This window comes from Varanus komodoensis, unplaced genomic scaffold (assembly GCF_004798865.1).
Source record: "Varanus komodoensis strain SLA01 unplaced genomic scaffold, ASM479886v1 scaffold7_3, whole genome shotgun sequence".
NCBI classification, from domain to species: Eukaryota; Metazoa; Chordata; class Lepidosauria; order Squamata; family Varanidae; genus Varanus; species Varanus komodoensis.
This window is the reverse complement of record NW_025336480.1, coordinates 19,517,532-19,538,348: the sequence shown is the minus strand read 5'-3', so window position 1 is coordinate 19,538,348 and position 20,817 is coordinate 19,517,532. Positions and strand designations below refer to the sequence as shown.

The window sequence follows — 20,817 nt, the reverse complement described above, 5'->3', positions numbered from 1 at the left end:
TGCTTTCTTTCTCTTGCAATTTGTGCTGGGCCTTCAAAGACTCCATTAGGATCAACATCAGGACCTAAATCTGGGGGTTTGTGAACTACAGCCAAACCAAATCAGACTTGGGACCAGCAGCCCTGGTTTGATCAGTCTAGGCATGCTGGAGTTGATGGAGGAGTTGCATTTAAGTACAAAGAAGTGTGTGTCAAAATCCAGTGAGCTATTTCCACTACTAGGTGATTTCTGGCTTTGGTCTTTCCTTGTTTTGCCATCATACAGTTTTGCAACTCAATCGCTTTGCCAAAAGACTGTTTTCAAACAGCCCAGGGCTAGAAACAAGTTTCATTAGTGAAGGAGTGGAGTGGCTGTGGGAAAAGACTGAAAGCTGCAGGGTAAGAGTTGAAGCTGCCTGCAACAGGAGGAAAGACGAGCACAAGTAGAAATAAAAAACAGCAGCAGGAGGAAATAAATAAATCTGCTTGTTCTCTCATGCTCTCGCTCGCTCTCTCATGTGTGTGTGCGTGCATGTGAGAGAGAGAGAGAGATCTAGTATATTTATATGCATTCCCTGAATAAAGGTGGCCAGAGGTGGAGTCTGTCCAAAAGATGATGAGAGAGCTGAATACCTCTTTTCAACAAGGTGTCATTCCATCTTACCTAGAAGTAGTACTAGTATCAGCGCTGTTTAAAAGCAAAAAACCTTCCAGGACTAGATTAGATAATTTCCAGCCAGTCTCCAATATTCTATATTCTTGGATTAGTTGCTGGACTTCTCAGCTCGAGGGATTTCTGGATAAGGTAGATAAGGTGGCTTCTGATACCACTGACTATGGTGGATGGAGCCGGCAGGCACTGTTGCATGGTGGCTCTCATCCTTCAGCAGGGGAGATTCCAGAAGCTGGTGCTAGCGCATTCCCATTTGATCTGGCCATGCCTTAATGACTTGCCTTAGTAGCCTTAGTGGCCATGACTTAGTGTCTTGGACTGTAATGAATTCTGTGTAGGGCTGCCTCTGAAACTTGTTCAGAACTTCCAAGTGGTCCAGAATGCTTGACTGGCTACCAGCCAGGGTCTTTCTTGGCACAACTCAGTGGCTGCTCAGTGGCTGAGAGGTTCATCTGGCTTCCTCTCTGCTATCCTGCTAGTAGACAAATACAGTTTTATTTAAGCTCTTGGGTTTGCTGCTGTTTTTATTCTGGTGATGGAGTGCTTTTCAGCTGCATTTTTATAGGGTTTATCATTTTAACTAGATTTGATTTGATTTAATTTTTTTTTTTTTGGTTCCTATGTGATTAGCTGCCGTAAGCACCATTTTCTTGGTGGAAGAGTGGGATACAAATCCAATCTGATAAATAATTTTGTTATAAAAAGAGGTAGGCAGGCCAAGCCCACCTGGCAACCTTGCTTGGGAGTAAGTAACATGATTCCTTGCAAACATTAGGAAGTAACCTCAATCCTATCCTATGCATGCTACTCAAAGCAAGTCCCATTATGATCAATAGGATTTATTCCTTAGCATGTTAGTTTAAAATTGCAGCCATAATAATTAATAATTTCTTTATTTTATGGGCAATCTCAACTTATTACATGCTTCATTTATTTATTAATTATTTGTATACTGCCCTGTAGCCTGGAACCTCTCTGGGCAGTTCACAAAAAACAGAAATGACAACATTGCATAACTATAGTAAAATAAAACAATAACATCTAAAACCACATAAAATCAACTAATATAAGGTGTGAAACAGGAGGATGATAAAAACAGCAATAACAAGAATAAAACCGACAGCAAAAAGCATAGTTCTAAAAGCAGGTACTAAATAAAGAAGTGTTTGCTTGATGGTGAAAACAGAATAATGAGGAAAGACTCTTCTAAAGATGAGGTGGGATAATAGAGGAGGTCCTTTTTCTTGCCAATTCCCCCTCACATCATTTGTGAAGAGTTCATGAAGGAGGGCCTTCATTGAAAATCTAAGTGGTCTGGTAGGGATATATGAAGACAAGTGTTCCTTTGTATTTCTCGGCTCCACTTATAAATGTAAGCACTTTGAATTGGGCCCAAGCAGTAACAGGCAGCCAGTGCAGTTGGTGGAGGACCACTGTGATATGCTCTCTAGGACCAGTCCTTTTTAATAACTGCACTGCTCTGTTTTGGATTAACTGAAGTGCCTGGACCATCTTCAAAGGCAGCCACACATAAAGTGTATTGATAAGTATTGTGGCAAGGCTACACTCGTCCAAGTAGGAGCATAGCTGGAAAGTCAGCCTAAACTGATAGAAGGTGCTCCTGGCCACTGAGGCCACCTGCAAAACAACCAACAGCTCAGGGTCCAGGAGTAACCCCAAGCTACAAACCTTATCATTTAGGGGGAGTGCAACCTCATCCAGGATAGGTTGAAAATTTCCCAGCTGGGCAGACAGGCTTGCCTGGATTGAATTTCAGCTTATTGGCCCTCATCCAGTCTATTAGCAAGCCAAGGCACAGGCACTGCCAAACCTAGATGAGATGAAAATGATAGCTAGTTGTCAGCATACTGGTGACACTTCAGCCCAAACCTCTGGATTACCTCTCTCAGCAGTTTTATGTAGATGTTAAACAGCATTGAGGACAGAATAGAGCCCTGCGGGTCTCCATGACACAAGTGCCATGATGCAAAAAGACAGTTCCCCAGCTCCACAGGTGAGTCAGGTAGGAGTGGAGCCACCACAAAGCACTCCCAACCCAGCCAACCTCTCTATAAGTATACCATGGTTAACGGTGTTGAAAGCCACTGAGAGGTCCAGGAGAATCAACAAGGTCACACTCCCCATCTCTCTCCCAACAAAGGTCATCCCACAGGGCAACCAAGGCAGTTTCCATTTCAAACATGGGCCTAAAGTCCAATTGAAATGGATCTACATAATCCATTTCCTCCAAGAGTGCTTGGAGCTGCCCAGCCACATCTTGCTCGAGCATCTTGTTCAGGAAGGGAATATTGGCTATAGTTGAATAATTATTTATGTTCTCCATATGTGGCTTTTTAAGGAGTGGTGTAACCGCCAACATCTTTAGAGGGGCAGGCACTACTCAGTCTTTCAAGGAGACAGTCACAACCTCCTGGATCCAGAGACAAATCCCTTCCTTTGATATCTCAGTTAGCCAAGAAGGGCAAGGGTCAAGTGAACAAGTTGTGGCATGGACATGACCAAGCAATTTGTTCACATCCTCTGGCTGCAACTCATCCTGTAAAATGTGACCAAACCGTTCACTGGACACCTCTGCCAATGCATTACAGACCGTTACTAGCTACTGGTCTGGCAATTTGTCCATAGATATTTTTAATGTAGAAAGTTTTGCTCATAAATGACTCCAAATTACACACTGCCATTCTGATCAACATGGTTAAACAGACTGCTGATGTTATCAGCAAATGAATGGGAAAGTAGTTACTTTAACAGGCACTAGTCCAACTACTACAAAAGACAGTTATTACTGCTGTTAAGTCTTGTTCTTTTTTACAATAAAAGGTAAAGGTTTCCCCATGACATTAAAGCCCAGACCTGTCTGACTCTTGGGGGCGGTGCTCATCTCCATTTCCTAGCTGAGGGAGCCAGCGTTTGTCCATAGACAGTCTCCGTGGTCATGTGGCTGGCATGACTAAACACCGAGGTGCACGGAACGCTGTCACCTTCCCATTGAAGTGGTAGCTTTTCATCTACTTGTATTTGCATGCTTTCGAACTGCAAGGTTGGCAGGAGCTGGGACAGAGAATGGGAGTTCACCCCATCTGTGGATTCGAACTGTCTACCTTTCCGATCAAACAGCTCAGTGGTTTAAACCACTGCACCACCGCATCCCTCTTTTGACAATAGTGAGCATCATAAATGATTTCTGGTTTGTTTTTTAACCCCTAGGGATTCTTGGACAATTAGACAAAGAAGATGGTTTAAGTGAAATTTTTGTGGACCTGACCATGTTGCCACAAGAACAGGAAGGTCAAGGCAGTTTCCCGTCTTCCAACAAAAATGTTCCATGTTTCACACACAAGACATGCAAGAACTCTCCCAGGTAAGGTGCAAAAGTTTCCCAAGAAGAATGAGATATGTTAATTGTTACTAACTTCTGGCATAATTAACACTCTGGGTGCTTCCAGTGAGGCTTTAATTTTATAATCACCTTGCTTTAATCACTGAATTTTACTAGGAGTTCAGAGGATCAAAGCACATGGCCTGAACTCAAGCTAATTAGCATAGTTTATTGAGTCCTGATTGTTACATCTGATCTAAACAGCCTGAGCATGGCATTCCTATTTTCAGCACATTTTGTTTGGCATCAAGCCTTGTCAGCTTCATTGAAATATATTTCCAGATAAAACAATGGAAGTATATTTCAGTTTGAAACTGTTGCCCAGTTTTTTCAGACAAAAGGTTTGAGCATCAAGTTAAGGCTATGATGTAAACATGCACATATCCCTTGAGTGCAGGGGGAACTAATTTCAATGACTTAGGTACTAGCTCCCCTGAGCCTTGACACAAAGACTTGAACAATAATCTGTGCAACTGCTTTACACAATAATCCAAGCCCCAATAGACATATTTTAGAACATTTCATTTGCAGTTCTTCTTTAGTAAAGCACTTTCTTCCTCACAGTTAATTGTTAGCTTTCCAGTTCTCTGCAGTCACAGTGGTCTTCAACTTCAGTTTTACTTACTGCCTCACTGTCTTGACTGCTGCAACAGATCAGCAAAGGTGGGTCACTGCAAATTGTTAATCCTCCTAACCGAACTCTTTGCAATCACTGAAGCCATATAAACTGCTTTCCTCTCGAGGGCTGAGATTACCTCTCGCTGAGCTGGAGAACATAAAGAGAGTCCAGCCCTCCCTCATACCACTCAAATCCAAATGAATGCTGCTAAACCTAAAGTGAGGCAGATCCACTATCCCTGCCTTCACCTCCTCTCTAGCTACTAATACTAAAAAGAAAGTTTTCAACCCGTAATAGCAGTAATTTTTCGGAACTGCTGGACTTGCGTGAACCACACTGAACCTAATGCAAGTTTAAACGGAACGCCCTGTGACAATTTCAGATTGGCACAGAGAATAACTGATTCCTGCTAGACATCATGCAGCTCAGAACCTGCATGTTCCCTGTTGTAGAACACTGCAAATGGACATAATGTGCTAATGCTTATGAGCCTTTGTATGTATATGTCTTAGTATCTTCCTTTCTTGTCCCACCAAGCTTTCTGAAAAGGTAACATACAAATGTAGTAAGGAGAACCAACTTTTTAGTAATACTCTCAAGATGAATTTATGTACTTACAAACCCTAGCAGTGACTGTTCTTCAATATATGTAGAACTTTAAAACTTGTAAAATACTTTACAAAATATAAGTATTTTGTAAACCACTAGTAATCCCTGTGAATCCCAAGATACTGAATCTCCTTATGTAAGTCTTTACCTTCTCTACATTTCTGTATCTGTAAGTCAGGATAAATACATGTTTTACTAGAAGCATAAAAACATTTGGTAAGAGAATTCTTTTAATGTAGGATATTGTCTAAAGTATCCTTTCTTCAAGGAAAGAGCTTAGCTGCCTTTATTGGGAACTTGCAGTCTTTGGCAGTTTTATTTTGTTTCTGCCTTCTTAGTAATTATAATACCAAAATTCTTTCTGCTATGCATTTTACAGATATATGCAGTGTTATCTGGCCATATTACCAACTAACTAAGAAGTCTTGCTCCTCCATAGCCAAATTTGAACAGCCTCCATTTAAGGATTTGACTTCAATCAATCTTTCATCTTTATGCGCACACACGCACACACACACACGATATGCACGCACAGTTTACCAAACACTTTTCTTCAGCCATTTTGGATGATACATTGTAAGGTTTAAATATAATTACTTCATTAGTTTTATTCATATGGATGTGTGCTACTTGTAAGAGCAAGGCTCACTATCTGTAGTGTCTGTAGCTGTATTTTATCATTGCAATCTGCATTTTATTGATAAAGTAACAACAGTGGGAGTTAAAGAATGAACAATACATTTTTCCTGTTACTTTTTAAAGTGCTAACTTTGGGCGGGGGGGGGGGCACAGCTTTAAACCTGTTTAACCCAGAAGCAATACCAGCCTGGAAGCAGTTTAAAAAGTTGGGTCAGAAAGCATGGACTACAAAAGTAATGCATGTCAGACCATTCTAATCAGCCTTGCCTTTTGCTTCACAGAAGGTTTTACAAACTAGTTTACCTGGATAGCATTTGTGCACGTTTAAGTTGCTGATGATGTTAGAGTGCATCTTTTTTTCTTTTTTATCTATATTAAGTGGTGTGATTAACAATGCCAGGTGACTCTTGGCCAGTCACTGCCTCTCAGCTTGACCTTCCTCACAAGATCGTTGTTGTGACAATAAAATGGAGTAGCGCAGAACCTTGTAAGCCATCTTGGATTCCTTGCAAGAGGAATTAAAACCACCCAGAGAACCATCTCAGGCAACAGGCAGTATAGAAATCAAAGGCAGGCAGGCAGGATATAAACGCAGTATAATATCTTCAGTGATCTCCCTTTTGGAAATAAATTGAACAAAAGATGGCAGCTCCTTCTGAAGACTTAGAACAGGAATGCATTGTAAGGCTACAAAATTAAGAATGCAAGTTCTGTCATCCTAGGACCCTATAACAACTATCTTACATACCTGTCTTGCAACATCATTGCAAGTTGCTGTAACTGTCTAGAAAGAGGGGAAATGAGGCAGTGGGAAGGGGTTAGTTATGTGATCTGCACCTTGAATACCAGTGGGATCCATGTGGGCTCCTGCTGTTATGCTTATACACTTTTTTGACATATGATGTCCATACAATTTAGTGAGTTTTATACATTACTGGAGTTTTATACCTTTAGTGTATTACATAGCATAATTGTTGCATCAACATATATATATTAAAACAAACTTGTTTATATTTTCCCTATTGAACAAGTGGTCTTTACCACACCCTTTTCTGCTGCTACAGTGTGAAACTTTCAGCAAGTTTTTTAAATTTATTTTTTAAGAAGGTTAAACAAAACCTCTGGCAAATGCTCTATTGAAACATTTTGTAGTGTACTAGTCTGAGTGCTTTACTATTCAGCCTGACAGAAAAACCTAACAATTATTTTTACACTAATCCAGCCTGCCCTGGCCCAGACTGACCTTATTACTCATCTCACCATCTTTTTATTCATATTAAACCTGATAGTATGAGAGGGCATGTAGCATACATGCACCTGGCCTATTTCTGCATCTTCGATAGAAATAAATGTAGTACTCTGAGTACTTCTGCTGCACAGAGCTCTTAGGTAGATTTATATGTATTAGATAAATGTGGCTAAGTTGCTTTTATCCCCTTCTGGGTTTTTCATGTTTGTTGACTTTAATAAAAACTAGAGGCAACATCTTCTTCTAAGCCCTTTGGATATATATGAAATCCTTCCAAGCTCTGGCCAATTTTAAAGAAATGTCCAAAGAGGATGGACAGTTTTAAGCTCTCTTAAAAACATAAAAATAGAAGGGTTACAGCAATTTGGCAGCCAAAAAAGCAATTTGCAGGTCACCATGGAATCCGCAGCTATGTGTAGGAAAGCTGATCAAGAGACTATGGAAAAGATAATGGAGCTGAAGGGCAAAGGGATCTCTCCATTTTGAAACTCACCTAATCTGGTCTCCAATGAAGTTCCTTAGTTTCCTTTCATGAGCCAATAAAGCTTAGTGGGATGAGGTGCTTGCATTATTGTAGCTTTAGCATGGCTCAGAAAGAGCTGAAGAGGAGCAAGGTTGCTACAGACTCACAGCTGTGTACTTTGCCTTCATAAAAACACAGTAAACAGAAGAACAACCAATAATAAAATAAACCAATCAGGGAGTAGAATAGACTTCATGGTGCTGAGACTTAGCCAATCCCTTATCCAAAAATTACACTATCAGCAAGAAAAGGGGGTGACAACATTTAGACTTCACCATTAGCACTTTCAAGGACAAATGCAGTGGAACGTTGCTCCAGCTTGTAGATTGGTGTGCAATTACATTAGAGCATTCATGCTACCACTTACTTGCTTCACATGAAGAGAAGTCTTTGTCGGCAAAATGTATGTACGTCCTTTTCCCCTCTTGCAAAAACCCAAGCGGCATTTGTGGTCCTCCTCCTGCTCCTCACAGCCATGTGGGGTAGGTTAAGCTAAGAGTCCGTGACTGGCCAAAGCCACCCCATAAGCAGCATGGTCAAGCGGGAACTCAGCACCAGGTCTCCCAAGTCCCTGTCCAGCACACTCACGACTGCATTGCACCGGTCTCGTGGCCATTTGGTCGTTACAGGCTTAGAAAATGATACACAGAGGCACATGTCTGTAGACAGATGGGAGCTGTTTCCCACCTGCCAGGGTAAGATGAAGCAACTGGGGTACACAAGGTGATTGGTAGGAGTGCTTTCCTTATTCTAATCACTATCATCAGTTTCATTTTTTTGTTCAACAGAGGTCAGCACAACTTACATAAATGCATGAAAAAGACAGACAAATCAAATTTAATGACGGCCATATTCTGGGGATTTTAACCTTTGAAGTGCAAAATAAATTTCTGGTTCTGTTTTTGTAAGAAGGGAGTTACCTACATATACTGCTTAACATAAAAATACCAAAAATTAGTACATATTGATAGTATGTGATTATATATATTACTATATTTTTCGGGAAAGTTTGCATTCAAAATCCTCACAAACATTGAAATTAGTGAGTTCTTCTTAACAGCTTAAGTTGGGGAGGACAAACCTTGCCCCATTTATCTATCCATAAGTGCCGTCTATATGCATTTAAAGACAATTTGGAAACTTCAGCCTGTGCAGAATATAAGAGCAAGGCTGTCAGACTGTGTGACACCTTTACTGCATCAAGGGCACTGTATCTCAATTCCTGAGAACAATTTAAAGTGCTGGTTTTAACCTTTAGATCCTTGCTGTTTTGCAACCAAGTTGGTCTGTTCGCACTCTTGAGGTCATCTGCTGACAACCAAGAAGAGTAGCCCCACATCAGTTAGGTTGTGCCAGGGCCCTTGGTTCATGCTGTTAGGGAAGCCTTAAAAGACATATTTGTTAATAGTGGCTTTCTCGTAAGGTGTTTTTATTGGGCTGCTGAAGAAGTATTACAGGATTTCGATACCTGTATCAAACTAGGGGTCGCGATGGGTCGGACATGACTTCGTGACTAACAACAACAAATCAAGCTAGGCACCTGTTAGTTCCTTACACATTTTTAATTTTGTGCCCCTGATGTTTTTATTGATTACTGAATGCCACCTTGAGAGGGTTTTTACCATTTATATTAATATGTTTATATAAATATTTTGAGTGAATAAATAGTAAATATATAGAGATTTCATTCTAAGTACATGTTGCTGCTATAATGGGAATTTCTGAGGTTTAGGATTTTCAGAGTCTTAAGTGAAAACTGTAAAGCTGAAGGCCTCAGCATGCCCACAAACACCACTCTTGGTACCCACAAAGCTAGTGGGATCTCCTGGGTTTTGGGGCTTGCTTTAAACCTTTGGGAGTCCAGCATGCATTAAAGTGACACATTAGACCTGGTGCAGGATTCCTTTCCAAGCATACCTGAGACACGGTAAAGGGCTGGATACAAAAATTTTACATAAATTCCTGTTGTGCCGCACTGTGCTCCTGAAGCATTCTTTAAAAATAAAAATGGCAGATGGCTGTAGTCCAGCATTTCATTTTGAAGCCAACCAGAAACAATGCATAGGTGTTCTGAATGTGGTGGGGGATATCCTCAAGAATTAGGGGGAAATGGGGGTATTCTGAGGACTTAGTGCTGTTTAGTGGGGGGAGTATTTTGCCTGTGTGGTATGTGTTGCCTTTCAGAGAGTTAGCTAGTTTGCTTTAAGTCTGGGGTGCTGGCTCAGGTTTTGCAGGGCTGTTCACTTGGTCTTTTCCTTAGATGGCATGTATGTTTTGTCTCAAGGGACAGTTTCTGTGGGTGCCTGATGTGGGTAGAAGTTTTCCTGTATATGTTTCTGCAAACATCACCAGTATGGAATGTTGCGTGCTTTGCAGGGGCCAATACGGTGTTTAGCATTTGGTGCTTAAATGTGACTTCTGCTTTGTACTGTTCCTTGGCCCAGTTATTTGCCCCTTGAACCTCCAGTGAAGTGGATGTTGGAGCAGAAAACTCTGGATCCAAAAGAGTGGTTTTGTGTTTTGTTGCTCAGACCTCCTCTGCCTCATATTAACATTCTTGTGCAACTTTTTTTTATCCTTGCCAGTCTGCCTTACATGAACTAGTTGTTTTGTGGCTAACCATGGCAACCATTTTGTGAGGATGCCTACAACATTCTCTCAACATTCAAAATGTGCTCTCTGACACATGAAGATGGGGGATCCCTGCTTAAAGAGTATTTTTAAGTAGATTGTGACTATTCTTTGCATAATATTCTGTCCACTTCTTAAGATCAATTTGTTTCTAGGGACATGGACAAAAGGGAATGTCAGTTTGTAACAGAGATTAACACTGCAGCACAGATGGATAAACCTCCCTCTTGGTTTCAGGCAGGTAAGTACAGGCTCAAATGTGTATTTCAAAGAACATTTTAAGAATGGGTGTGCTTGACAACACCTGGAAAGGGTTCTGAGGTCAGAAAAAATGAATTATTTGTAGGGATTCATAATCCGCTTGCAGAGTACATATCTGTAACAATGAGATAGCCTCACCTAACAAACTAATTAGAAGACGAACTGAAAAATGAAAGAAACCCTGGTTTGAGGGGAAAAGAACATTTTTGTGGCATTATCCAATTTTCATGAAAGTATTGATGAGTGATGAATTAAAGATTCTACTGGATATAAGTAAGATCTTGAGCTGCCATAAGTCCATTGAAGTCCACGTACTCTGCCAAATCATGCCTTTATTATGCTTTTAATGAAGAACAGTAACTGCAAATGGCGAAGTTGGACTGCAAAGTGATGCAAATTATTGCAATATAAAGGAGGGGTGACTTTTGTATTGTACTTCAAAGCTTTGACTGGTTTTTATCATTTTTGTTTTGGGCAGTAAGAAGGAAGCTCAAAAGCAAGGGCCTTGAATTGTAACCATACATCTACCAGTAGAAAACACTCACCTGCGAGCAAGCCCCATTGAAATCAGTAACTGGGTTCACACAACATGGCAAGCCATCACGAATAACTAGCCATGGTGGATTATTCTATTGTGTGAACTTGGGCTTTATGTTATGTTAGTCGTGAAGTCGTGTCCAACCTATCACAATCCCATGGACAACATTCCTCCAGGCTCTCCTGTCCTCCACCATCCCCTGGAGTCCACGTAAGCTCACACCCACTGCTTCAGTGACTCTATCCAGCCACCTCATCCTCTGCCGTTCCCTTCTTCATTTGCTGTCAATTGTTCCCAGCATTAGGCTCTTCTCCAGTGAGTCCTTCCCTCTCATTAGGAGGCCAAAGTATTTGAGTTTCATGTTCGGTATCTGACCTTCTAAAGAACAGTCAGGGTTGATCTCCTCTAAGACTGACTGGTTTGATCTCCTTGCAGTCCAAGGGACTCACAGGAGTCTCCTCCAGCACCACAATTCAAAGGCCTCAGTCTTTTGGCGCTCAGGCTTCCTTATGGTCTAGCTTTCACAGCCATACATTGCCACTGGGAAAACCATAGTCTTGACTATATGAACTTTTGTCAGCAGGGTGATGTCTGGCTTTTAGTATGCTATCTAGATTTGCCATAGCTTTTCTCCCAAGGAGTAAACGTCTTTTAATTTCTTGGATGTAGTCACCATTTGCAGTGATCTTGGAGCCTAGGAAAATAAAATGTGTCACTACCTCCATTTCTTCCCCTTCTGTTTGCCAGGAAGTGATAGGACCAGATGCCATGATCTTAGTTTTCTTAAGGTTGAGTTTCAAGCCAACTTTTGCACTCTCCTCTTTCACCTGCATCAAGAGGCTCTTTAGTTCTTCACTTTCTGCCATTAGAGTGGTATCATCACTTCCCACAAAATGACTTGTATGAGAACAAGACACCCTCTCTAACCATTGTTTGTTCCAGTGATTCTTGAATCTACAGTGGGTTGTCATGTCATGTGAATCCAGGCAACCAATCCCATCATGGGTCCACAAAAGTGTGCAGTGAGCCACTCAGTAAGAGTAAGGAAAACTCTGCTGTACTTGCTGAGCTTACAGAAGCCACCACTAGTGACAACTGCTCCAAAGTGCCCAAGCAGCACTTTGCAGTGACCTTCACTGGCTCACTCTCTGATGTTCTAATCAAATGCCCTTTTGTATTTCCTGCAGCTTTTTTCTACCCTTTCCCCTTTGATTTCTATGTCATTTTTCATGATCTCTGAAGTGACTACTATTGACAGTGCTTTCAAAGTGGAGCACTGGAGGGGCTGTCATAGGTGTGCCACCTTCTTTTTCTACAATTGAATGGATGCAAATATTATCATATATTTTTAACAACAACATTTGTTTTGTTTTCAAGAGTTGCAAAACTCCAAGTAGTCAAAATGGGAAGGCTTGCCTGGGCAGTGTCCTAGTAAGTGTCTGGTGTCAAAGTGCTCCAGGCATCGACCACAGACATTAAACAAGAAAGCCTGCAACAGGGTATTTTGTTACTCTGCATTCACTTGACAGCTGTCAAGGGAAAACAAACAAAGAAAGTTCTTTGTTCAGGAAGGGGGGGTGGCATCACAGTGAGATCCTCAGGTTTCTTAATTCCCTGCCCCCATATTTCCCAGTGTCACTATCTCTTCCTTACTTTCCCAAGTCTCCAGGTACCAAAGAAATTGAAAATCATGTCCTGTAGGGATGTGCAAGGAATCTGTCTGGTGCTGAAAATCTGCCAGATTCCTTTGTTTTGGCTTCCCAGACTCAAGTTCACTTTGCAGTGGCCCAGAATCCAGGTTTCAGGGTTTGTGGAGTGCTTGCTAGGCACCGATCTAGCAGCAGCAAGTGTGGGGAAAGTTTGGCTGCCAGGAATGGTAGCTGGCACACCTGCTTGCTGTTCCCCTTTTCTGTGTACACCGCTGCCAGTGGCCATTGGGAATTGCAGCTAGTGAAGGTTGCCCATTGTGCAACTAAAGGTCTGCAAGTGTTCATAGATTTCCTCTTGGCTCAGCTTGCTTTTCTCAGCCTGGCCAAGCATGAGAGGAAGTCCACGGATTCTGAAGGAATGGATTCTGAAAGGGTTCATCCCAACCCTAGCCTCCACCTTTTTGTAAACACTTCTTTTGACAGCTGCTGAAAGAAAGACATTTCATTTAAAATACTCTAACTGGTGCTGCTTCCCCTACACATTGGGGTAATATACAAGGATTCATGACTTCTTTATTTCCTTGTCAAAAAAATCAATGTGGAATTTTTTCACAAAGTATATTTGTATGCATTCATTTGTGTGTGGAGAGGGGGAGGAACAGCGAAATACTGACTGCCCCTGGGCACTTTGAAGGGGCTCACAGTAGGAGTCACTTGAGAGAGATCATGAAGAAGGACCTCTGAAAAAAAAAAGGAAATAAGAAATTTGGAAATTGCAAAAAGCCATCTCCACAAAAACGGGGGGATTTGGTGAGAGGAGCTGTAGTGAGTACCAAAGGGTTCTTCATAAAAGCAGGGAGAGGAAACAAGCTAGCTTCAAGCCACCAACTCCACTGAGATACTTCCCAGAAATACAGAGGAGGAGGCGGGGAGGATTCACCCAGAGCGAGCCTGATTGTCTCTCAGGTGCATTATGGGTTGTGCCATAAACAACTTACACTGCCTAGCTTATTTACTGGGTTGCTGTGTCATGAGAACTCACCCCATATGGTTTACACGTTTGAATAGGCCTGTATAGGATTGCACTGCATGGATGCAAGCCTAACACCATCACCTCATATGCTTAGGATTACAGTTATTACAAAGAGGTAAAATAAGCTGTTTGATACAGGGCAGGCTTATTTCTGGTTCAGTCTAGCGGAAGAAGAGGACATTCTTTAGCTTGGCAGTCGCTTTTTCCACTAACATAAAAGTAACAATTTAGAAAACTGGAGAAACCACGTGGTTGTGCTGATGTTTGGAACAAAGCTATTAGTTAGCACCTCATTTCAAACTGTCTGTTTCCCACCCCCACCTCATGTTTACTTTTCCACAATGCATGCAGAGATGAGGATGTCTTGATATATTAAGGCACATTCAGAGATACAGGTAAATATAAGGATATGAAAGGAAGAAGCAGTGCATTTGTCCATAAATGAGGGGGCACTAAGCCCATTGCAGAACTGCCCCAATACTATGTATGGAATGGCTGTGTTTATTTTTTAGACGTGCAATAAATAGCATCTTACTAAGCCAGTTAGTTGAAATATTATTTGCATTATGTTTCCTTAGTTCACTCAACTATCTTTTTTTTTTCCTTAAAGACACTTCTGAGCAAGTCCATGATGGACAGGTAAAGAATGTTCCATTTTACCCATTCATTTATAAATAATATATAAATACTTGAGAAAAAGTGAAAATATGCAAAATAATTGTGTATATATCTATCAAATTCATTCTATTACAATTCTGATTAATATTTTCTACTCTACTTAATAGAAAATACTTGCATTTCCAAGTCCTTCCCTCATTCAGAGCATCACACATTTAGGATAATGCTTTATTATTTTTATTCATTTATACAGCATCATCAGTGTACATGTGCTTTGCAGAGGCAGCCAGAGCAGGTCTCTGTCCTGAGGAGTTTACATTATCAATTCAACAAACAGGGAAAAGAGGTGTAAATATTTCAGTTATATATGCCTAGGCTTGCTTAGAGACATGGTTAGGAAAAAGGTAACTCTGCAATAGGGCACAAAATTTGTGTGTCTTTAATTTAGTAACCAAACTGAAGCAATTGCTGGAAATGCTTTCTAGTAATAGCCAAATTTAAGTCTGAACTTAACAGATCACAAATCAGATAGTCTTGAAATCAAGTTGGATACAGAAGTCGTAAGGTATCTGTATTATGGAGGACGTGTGTAGTGGTTAGACTGTTGGACTGAGATCTGGAAGATCTGAGTTCAGGTCCCCACTCAGCCATGAACTTCACTGGGTACCTTTGGGCTGGTCAGTGATGTTCAGCCTAACTATTTCACAGGGTTGTTGTGAGAGTAAGATTGAGAAGAAGAGGAAGATCCAACACATGTGCTAATAATTTCAATAAAAAGGTATAAAAATTGGCAGGAAAAGTGTGCATTTCGAGGTTGCTTCACAGTGTCAGGTAAGGAATTTGACTGGGGTAGTAAACCTGTCAAATTGTAACACAGGCATCCTAAGGCAAGCTTGGGGAGCACAGAAACCTCCCATGGAGGAGGACAAAATCTCACTTGATCTTGATCAAGTAAGCCACTCTGAGTTCCCTAAAGAAAGAAAGGCAGGATATAGACAGGAGAGTGACCCCTGGACATGTTCCTTCTCCACGAAGCCATACATACCTTCTGGAATTAGAATTTCCCCTTCTAGTCAGGTTGACATTGTGTAATTCGCAAGGTATGCACTGGCTATAAACCAGCACTAGTGTTACTTGCTCTATGTTTTATTATTATGGGGATGTGTAAAATAGAAGACAGCTTTCTTGCATGGAAGTGTCTAGGATACACTTTGTGGTGTACGAAGAAAAGAAACACCTTTTTAAGGTTTGTTATTAGATGTCACCAAACTCCTTGGAAAAAACCATACTCTTTACTCTTACATCAGTTTTATACAGACAAAGGACAAATAGCAACGCTGAATACAAAGTAAAGGTACAAAAGTATTAAGAGTTGAAATTCAGGCTATCTGACAATAACCAAGTTAGTTAGATGCTAAATAGAAATCAACAAATGAGCTTTCTCTTAACAAATAGAAACAGAAAGTTATGGACCTTGCATTAAAAGAGAAACTCAGTAACAACCAGGCCAATTAGAAACTGAAATATTTTATAAACTATGGTATCCATTTATTGAATGAATACACAACAATGGGCTAAAGAAACACAGAACTCTAGGCAGGGGTGGCCAGACTTGCTCAATGGAAGAGCCACATATGGTAAATGTCAGATGTTTGAGAGTGGCAAGATATTAACAAATATTAAGTAAGCAAGCATAATTATTTTATGGAAGTGTGTTTTTACTAATCAGTGCGTGATTTTTTAAATGTGCCTGATAAAACACACAGACACCTGGTACACTACTGTGGGATGCCCTTCCCAAAGAAATGGAACATTAGACACAAGAACTACTCAAACCCTGCTGTTTTAATAAAAAATAGCAGTTTTTTCCCTGTTGTCACAGACAGAATCCTGGCAATTGTAGTTTAGTGAGAAGCGCTGAGAATTCCTTGTGAGAATTCTGACTGGAAGGAGCCGCAGAAGGGACAAGCAGCAGTGGCATAGCCCTCTTCGGCGGCTGTCATGCAGGCAACACAAGTTCACTCTGGAGCTGCCACTGGTCCCCACTCCCTACACATTCAGGAAGGGGTCAAGATACCTCTTCGAAATATGTTTGTTTAGCACTTTTGTATACCATTGCAATACCCTCATGGTTTACATAATGAAGCCATAACAAAGCATGCAAACTATATAAATAAAACAAAACTTCAATGCCAATCAACAATAAAACAGTACAACTCCCCACTGCAGCAGGGGCACCGGATAGTAGCATACATCAACATAACAGATTGGCTAAATCTTAAAAAATCACAAATAAAATACCAAATTTACTAGTTAAAATACCAGTCAAATTTAAAAATTGAAACCTAGAACAGTCAACAATTAAAATTGGGTGCTGAAACTTTTTTAATAGGGAGCCAGTTGAAAGGTGCTGGCAATGGGTGCGGGCCGCCAAGGTGGTGCGGGGGGGGGGGGGGGGGGCAGGGGGGGGGGGGGGCACGTGGCGAGGCACTGGCTTGCTCGCAAGGAGATCCTTTTCTCCAAGCAAGTCCAAAACAATCTCCTTGCGAGCAAGCCACCGCTGGGTGCGTGCAGGGCAAAGTGGAGGCTTGCTCGCAAGATCCTTTTCTCCAAGTGAATCCAAAACAATCTCTGCATGAGCAAGCCCCTGCCTCGCCACACGCGTGCACACGGAGAGTCCAAAACCTCTATGGCGAGCCTGATAAATGGGCATGGCCGGCCAGATCCAGCCCGCAGGCCGTAGTTTGAGGACCCATGATTAAAATGTTCCACAAATAAAAATGTCTTAATCTGGCGCTGAAATGTATTTAAGGAAGATGCAGAGAAACTGGTTCCATAAATCGGGTAGCCATGACTGAGAAGGCCCTTCAGGTTGTAATCTTCCTAGCTTCCTTTAAAAACAACTCCCATTAGGACTTCTAATGACGTTTTTAGGGTCTAGGTAGGCTTATAGGGAGGGAGACATTCTTTGATATATTCCGGTCCTAAACAATTTAGGGCATTATACATTAAGACAAGCACCTTGAAGCAGGCCCAGACTTCACTGAGCAACCAATATAATTTGTAGAGGACTGATGTTATATGTTTGGTATTACTAGTCTCCTAGCCATTCTATTTTGTGTCAATTCAATTTTCCTGACCATTTTTTATTTTTCTTTATTTAAAACTTGTGTGCCCCATCCTATACATAAAAGTCCCAGGATGGTCCAACAAGGAACAACATAGTATCTGATAAAAGCCCAACTAAAATAATAATTAAGTCTTAAAATAGTGGGAAAATAAAAAGGATTTGGCCTGGTGCCAAAAAAAAGTTTCAGTGCCAGACAAACCTCTCTGGGGAACATGTTCCACAGCTGGGTGCCAGCACAGAGAAGGCCCTTTTCTGGGTAGCCACTCTCCTAATCTCTTTCAAAGAGGGCTCCCGAAGAAGGACCTCCGACCCAGATCTTAAGGAATGGGCAGGCAAACAGGGAAGGGGATGCTCCAGGGACAGCCCCATGTACATTTCATTACATTTGCAAAGTCAACAGGAGCATTGTGGGGCATGCTGGGGCAAGCTCTTGCAAGGTCACCAGCACAACCCACTCAGAGCGGGAAAAGCAGGTGATGTTCTTCAAGTGGTCATCTGTGCAGTCACACATATGGGTGCTGTGCCTGCACAGTGCCTTTGGCCGGAAGATTGATAGCTAACGGTTTTGGCGGGAAGCTCCGCTCCCCCTCTCCCCTATAGCTTATATAGAGCGGAGCGTCTGCCATTTTGTTAAGTCTTTGAAGACTGAAGTTTCGCCCCCCATGTGGAAAAAAAGGAGTCTGTACTACAGATGATATCAGTACCAAAAAAAAAAAAAGTACGGTACCGATGAAAATATTTCCACTCACCAACACCAAGCGGGGCCGGCGGGTGGGTTGTGTAACTGCACAGATGGCCACTCAAAGAACATCAGTTACAGGTAAGCAACCTGCTTTTCTTCGTCGTGGCCTCTGTGCATCACACATATGGGTAGATTAGCAAGCTTACCCTTATTGGAGGAGGAAAGGTGTCCTTAGTGAAGAATAGACGAGAGAACGGCTCTGCTGAAGGAGCAGTCTTGTCTGGCACGAACATCCAGCCGATAATGCATAGCGAATGTACACAGAGTAGCCCACGTGGCAGCTCTACATACATCATCAATTGGAACTCCCGATGCGAAGGCAGAAGACGTTGCGACAGCTCTAGTAGAATGACCCCTTGGAATTGTAGGCAGGTCAATCCTAGCCAGCTGATAGGAGAGAGTAATTGTGTGAACTATCCACTTGGAGAGTCTTTGAGGGGTAACTGGAAGGCCCTGATTTTGCTCAAGGTATTTGAGAAAGAGCCTGTTGGAACATCGAATATTTATTTATTTTATTTTTCGATTTATATCCTGCCTTTTTCCTACAAAGAGCTCAAGTCAGCTTACATCTCCTCCTCCATCGTATCCCCACTCAGAATAGACTCAGTCCTTGATCTATAGAAGGCCAGGCAGCGCCGTACGTCAAGTGTGTGTAAGGATCTCTCTAGCGGATTCATGGGAGATGGAAAGAAGGCAGGTAAGACAATGTCTTGTCCCATGTGAAAAGAGGTGACCACCTTGGGAAGAAAGGATGGATCTATGCGCAAGACAATGTGGAAATTTCCCTGTGGAAATTTAAATATGGAGGATCTACCTGCAGAGCACAGAGCTCACTAGCTCTTCGAGTTTATGTTACTGCTACGAAGAATGCCGTTTTCCAAGAGACAAGACGTAAATCGATAGTCGCCAAGGGTTCGAAAGGAGCCCTTGTAAGCGCTTGTACGACCACGGAAAGACTCCCCGTAGGCATCACTGGTCTGACCATTGGGTTAAGGTTATAAAGTCCCTTAAGGAATCTCTTTATAAGTAGTTGAGAGAAAATGGGTGAACTTTGAACTGTGCCACGGTAATAGGAAATTGCTGCCGTATACACTTTTATAGAAGACGGCTTCAGTCCAGAATGGTGAAGGTCTAATAGGAACTGAAGGATTTGATGTATGGATGCTGAGAGTGGAAGAAACGAATGAGACTCGGCAAAAGTAGAAAATCGCCACCACTTAGCTGCATATGACTTCCGTGTTGATGGTTTTAACGCAGAATCAAGAACGTGCTGAATGTCTGGATGAAAAATTGTCAAATCCGTTCGTTGGATCCGGGGACAGGATCCAATTCACGTGTAAATACCGTCGGTACTGAGTTAACTGTTATCAGATCCACCAGGCTGTCAATTTCAGCGACGTTAAATCTGGATGGCGAATTGTGCCTTCTTGCTGGGTTATGAGATACGGACTGAGTGGAAGATGAAGATATTCTGCGTGAGAGATGTGAAGAAGCGTCGAGAACCAGGCCTGGCATGGCCACCAAGGGGTTATGAGCAGTCCCTTGGCTCCGTCGTGGATTATCTTCGATATCACTCTCATAATGAGGAGCATCGGAGGAAAAGCGTAAAAATTCAGATTGTTCCAAGGGATCATGAAGGTGTCCCCTAATGATCCGTGTCCAATTCCCACTCTCGAGCAAAAAGTCTAGCATGCCCTGTTCTGTTGGGTGGCGAATAAGTCTATGTCTGGGAAACCCCATCGATGGAAGAGGTGGTCGCATGTCTGGGGGTCTAGTTCCCATTCATGGGATGTGGACATGTGTCTGCTCAGAAGATTGGCTTCCACATTGTCCGTGCCGGCAAGGTGTACTGCCACCAGAGTAATGTCTCTCGGGATGCACCATTCCCAGATTTGCATCGATAGTTTGGCCAGAGTTGGAGACTTTGTCCCACCTTGCTTGTTCAGATGAAAGACTGTAGCAACATTGTCCGAGGTTATCTGAACGACTCGATGTCGAAGAACATCTTCAAACAAACGTAGGGCCTTGAATACAGCCAGGAGTTCCAAGAAATTGATATGATTCTTGGATTCTCGGCGATTCCAAGTGCCTTGAGTGTGTAGATCGGAACACACTGCTCCCCATCCCAGTAGGGATGCATCGGTACCGAGGGACACTGAAGGGCATCGTGGTGGGAATGGAACCCCCATGGTTAGGTTGGCCGGAACTGACCACCAGAGCAGAGTGAAGAACAGAGGATGGGATCCGAATCAACTTTGTCGGTAGATCGCTTTGCAGCCGAAACATTTTGTTGAATAAAAGCTGTAGAGGACGAAGGCGAAGTCTGGCATGTGGGACCACTGCAACTGACACAGCCATATGCCCCAAAAGTCTCTGGATGGACTGGGCAGGAACTGTCATGTCTCGTGGCATTCGATGGACATGCCGAGCAAGAGTCTGTTGTCTGTCCCAAGGAAGGAAGGCTTTTGCCACCATAGAATCTAGACGGGCTCTGATGAAAGTAATCGTGTATACTGGGAGAAGAG

The 20,817-nt window shown here is 42.2% G+C and overlaps 1 protein-coding gene across 7 annotated transcripts in view; it reads left to right on the top strand.

The window, feature by feature from the left end:
- LOC123035809 (WD repeat containing planar cell polarity effector) overlaps positions 1 to 20,817 on the top strand; it is a 234,238-nt gene that overhangs the window by 206,237 nt on the left and 7,184 nt on the right. For 6 of the 7 annotated variants that reach the window (XM_044454420.1, XM_044454416.1, XM_044454417.1 and 3 more), the window contains 3 exons: positions 3,880 to 4,033; positions 10,477 to 10,562; positions 14,413 to 14,441. In XM_044454420.1, coding sequence (XP_044310355.1) covers positions 3,880 to 4,033; positions 10,477 to 10,562; positions 14,413 to 14,441 — 269 coding nt within the window. The remainder of the gene's footprint in view (positions 1 to 3,879; positions 4,034 to 10,476; positions 10,563 to 14,412; positions 14,442 to 20,817) is intronic. The other variant, XM_044454422.1, reaches the window with a different exon arrangement.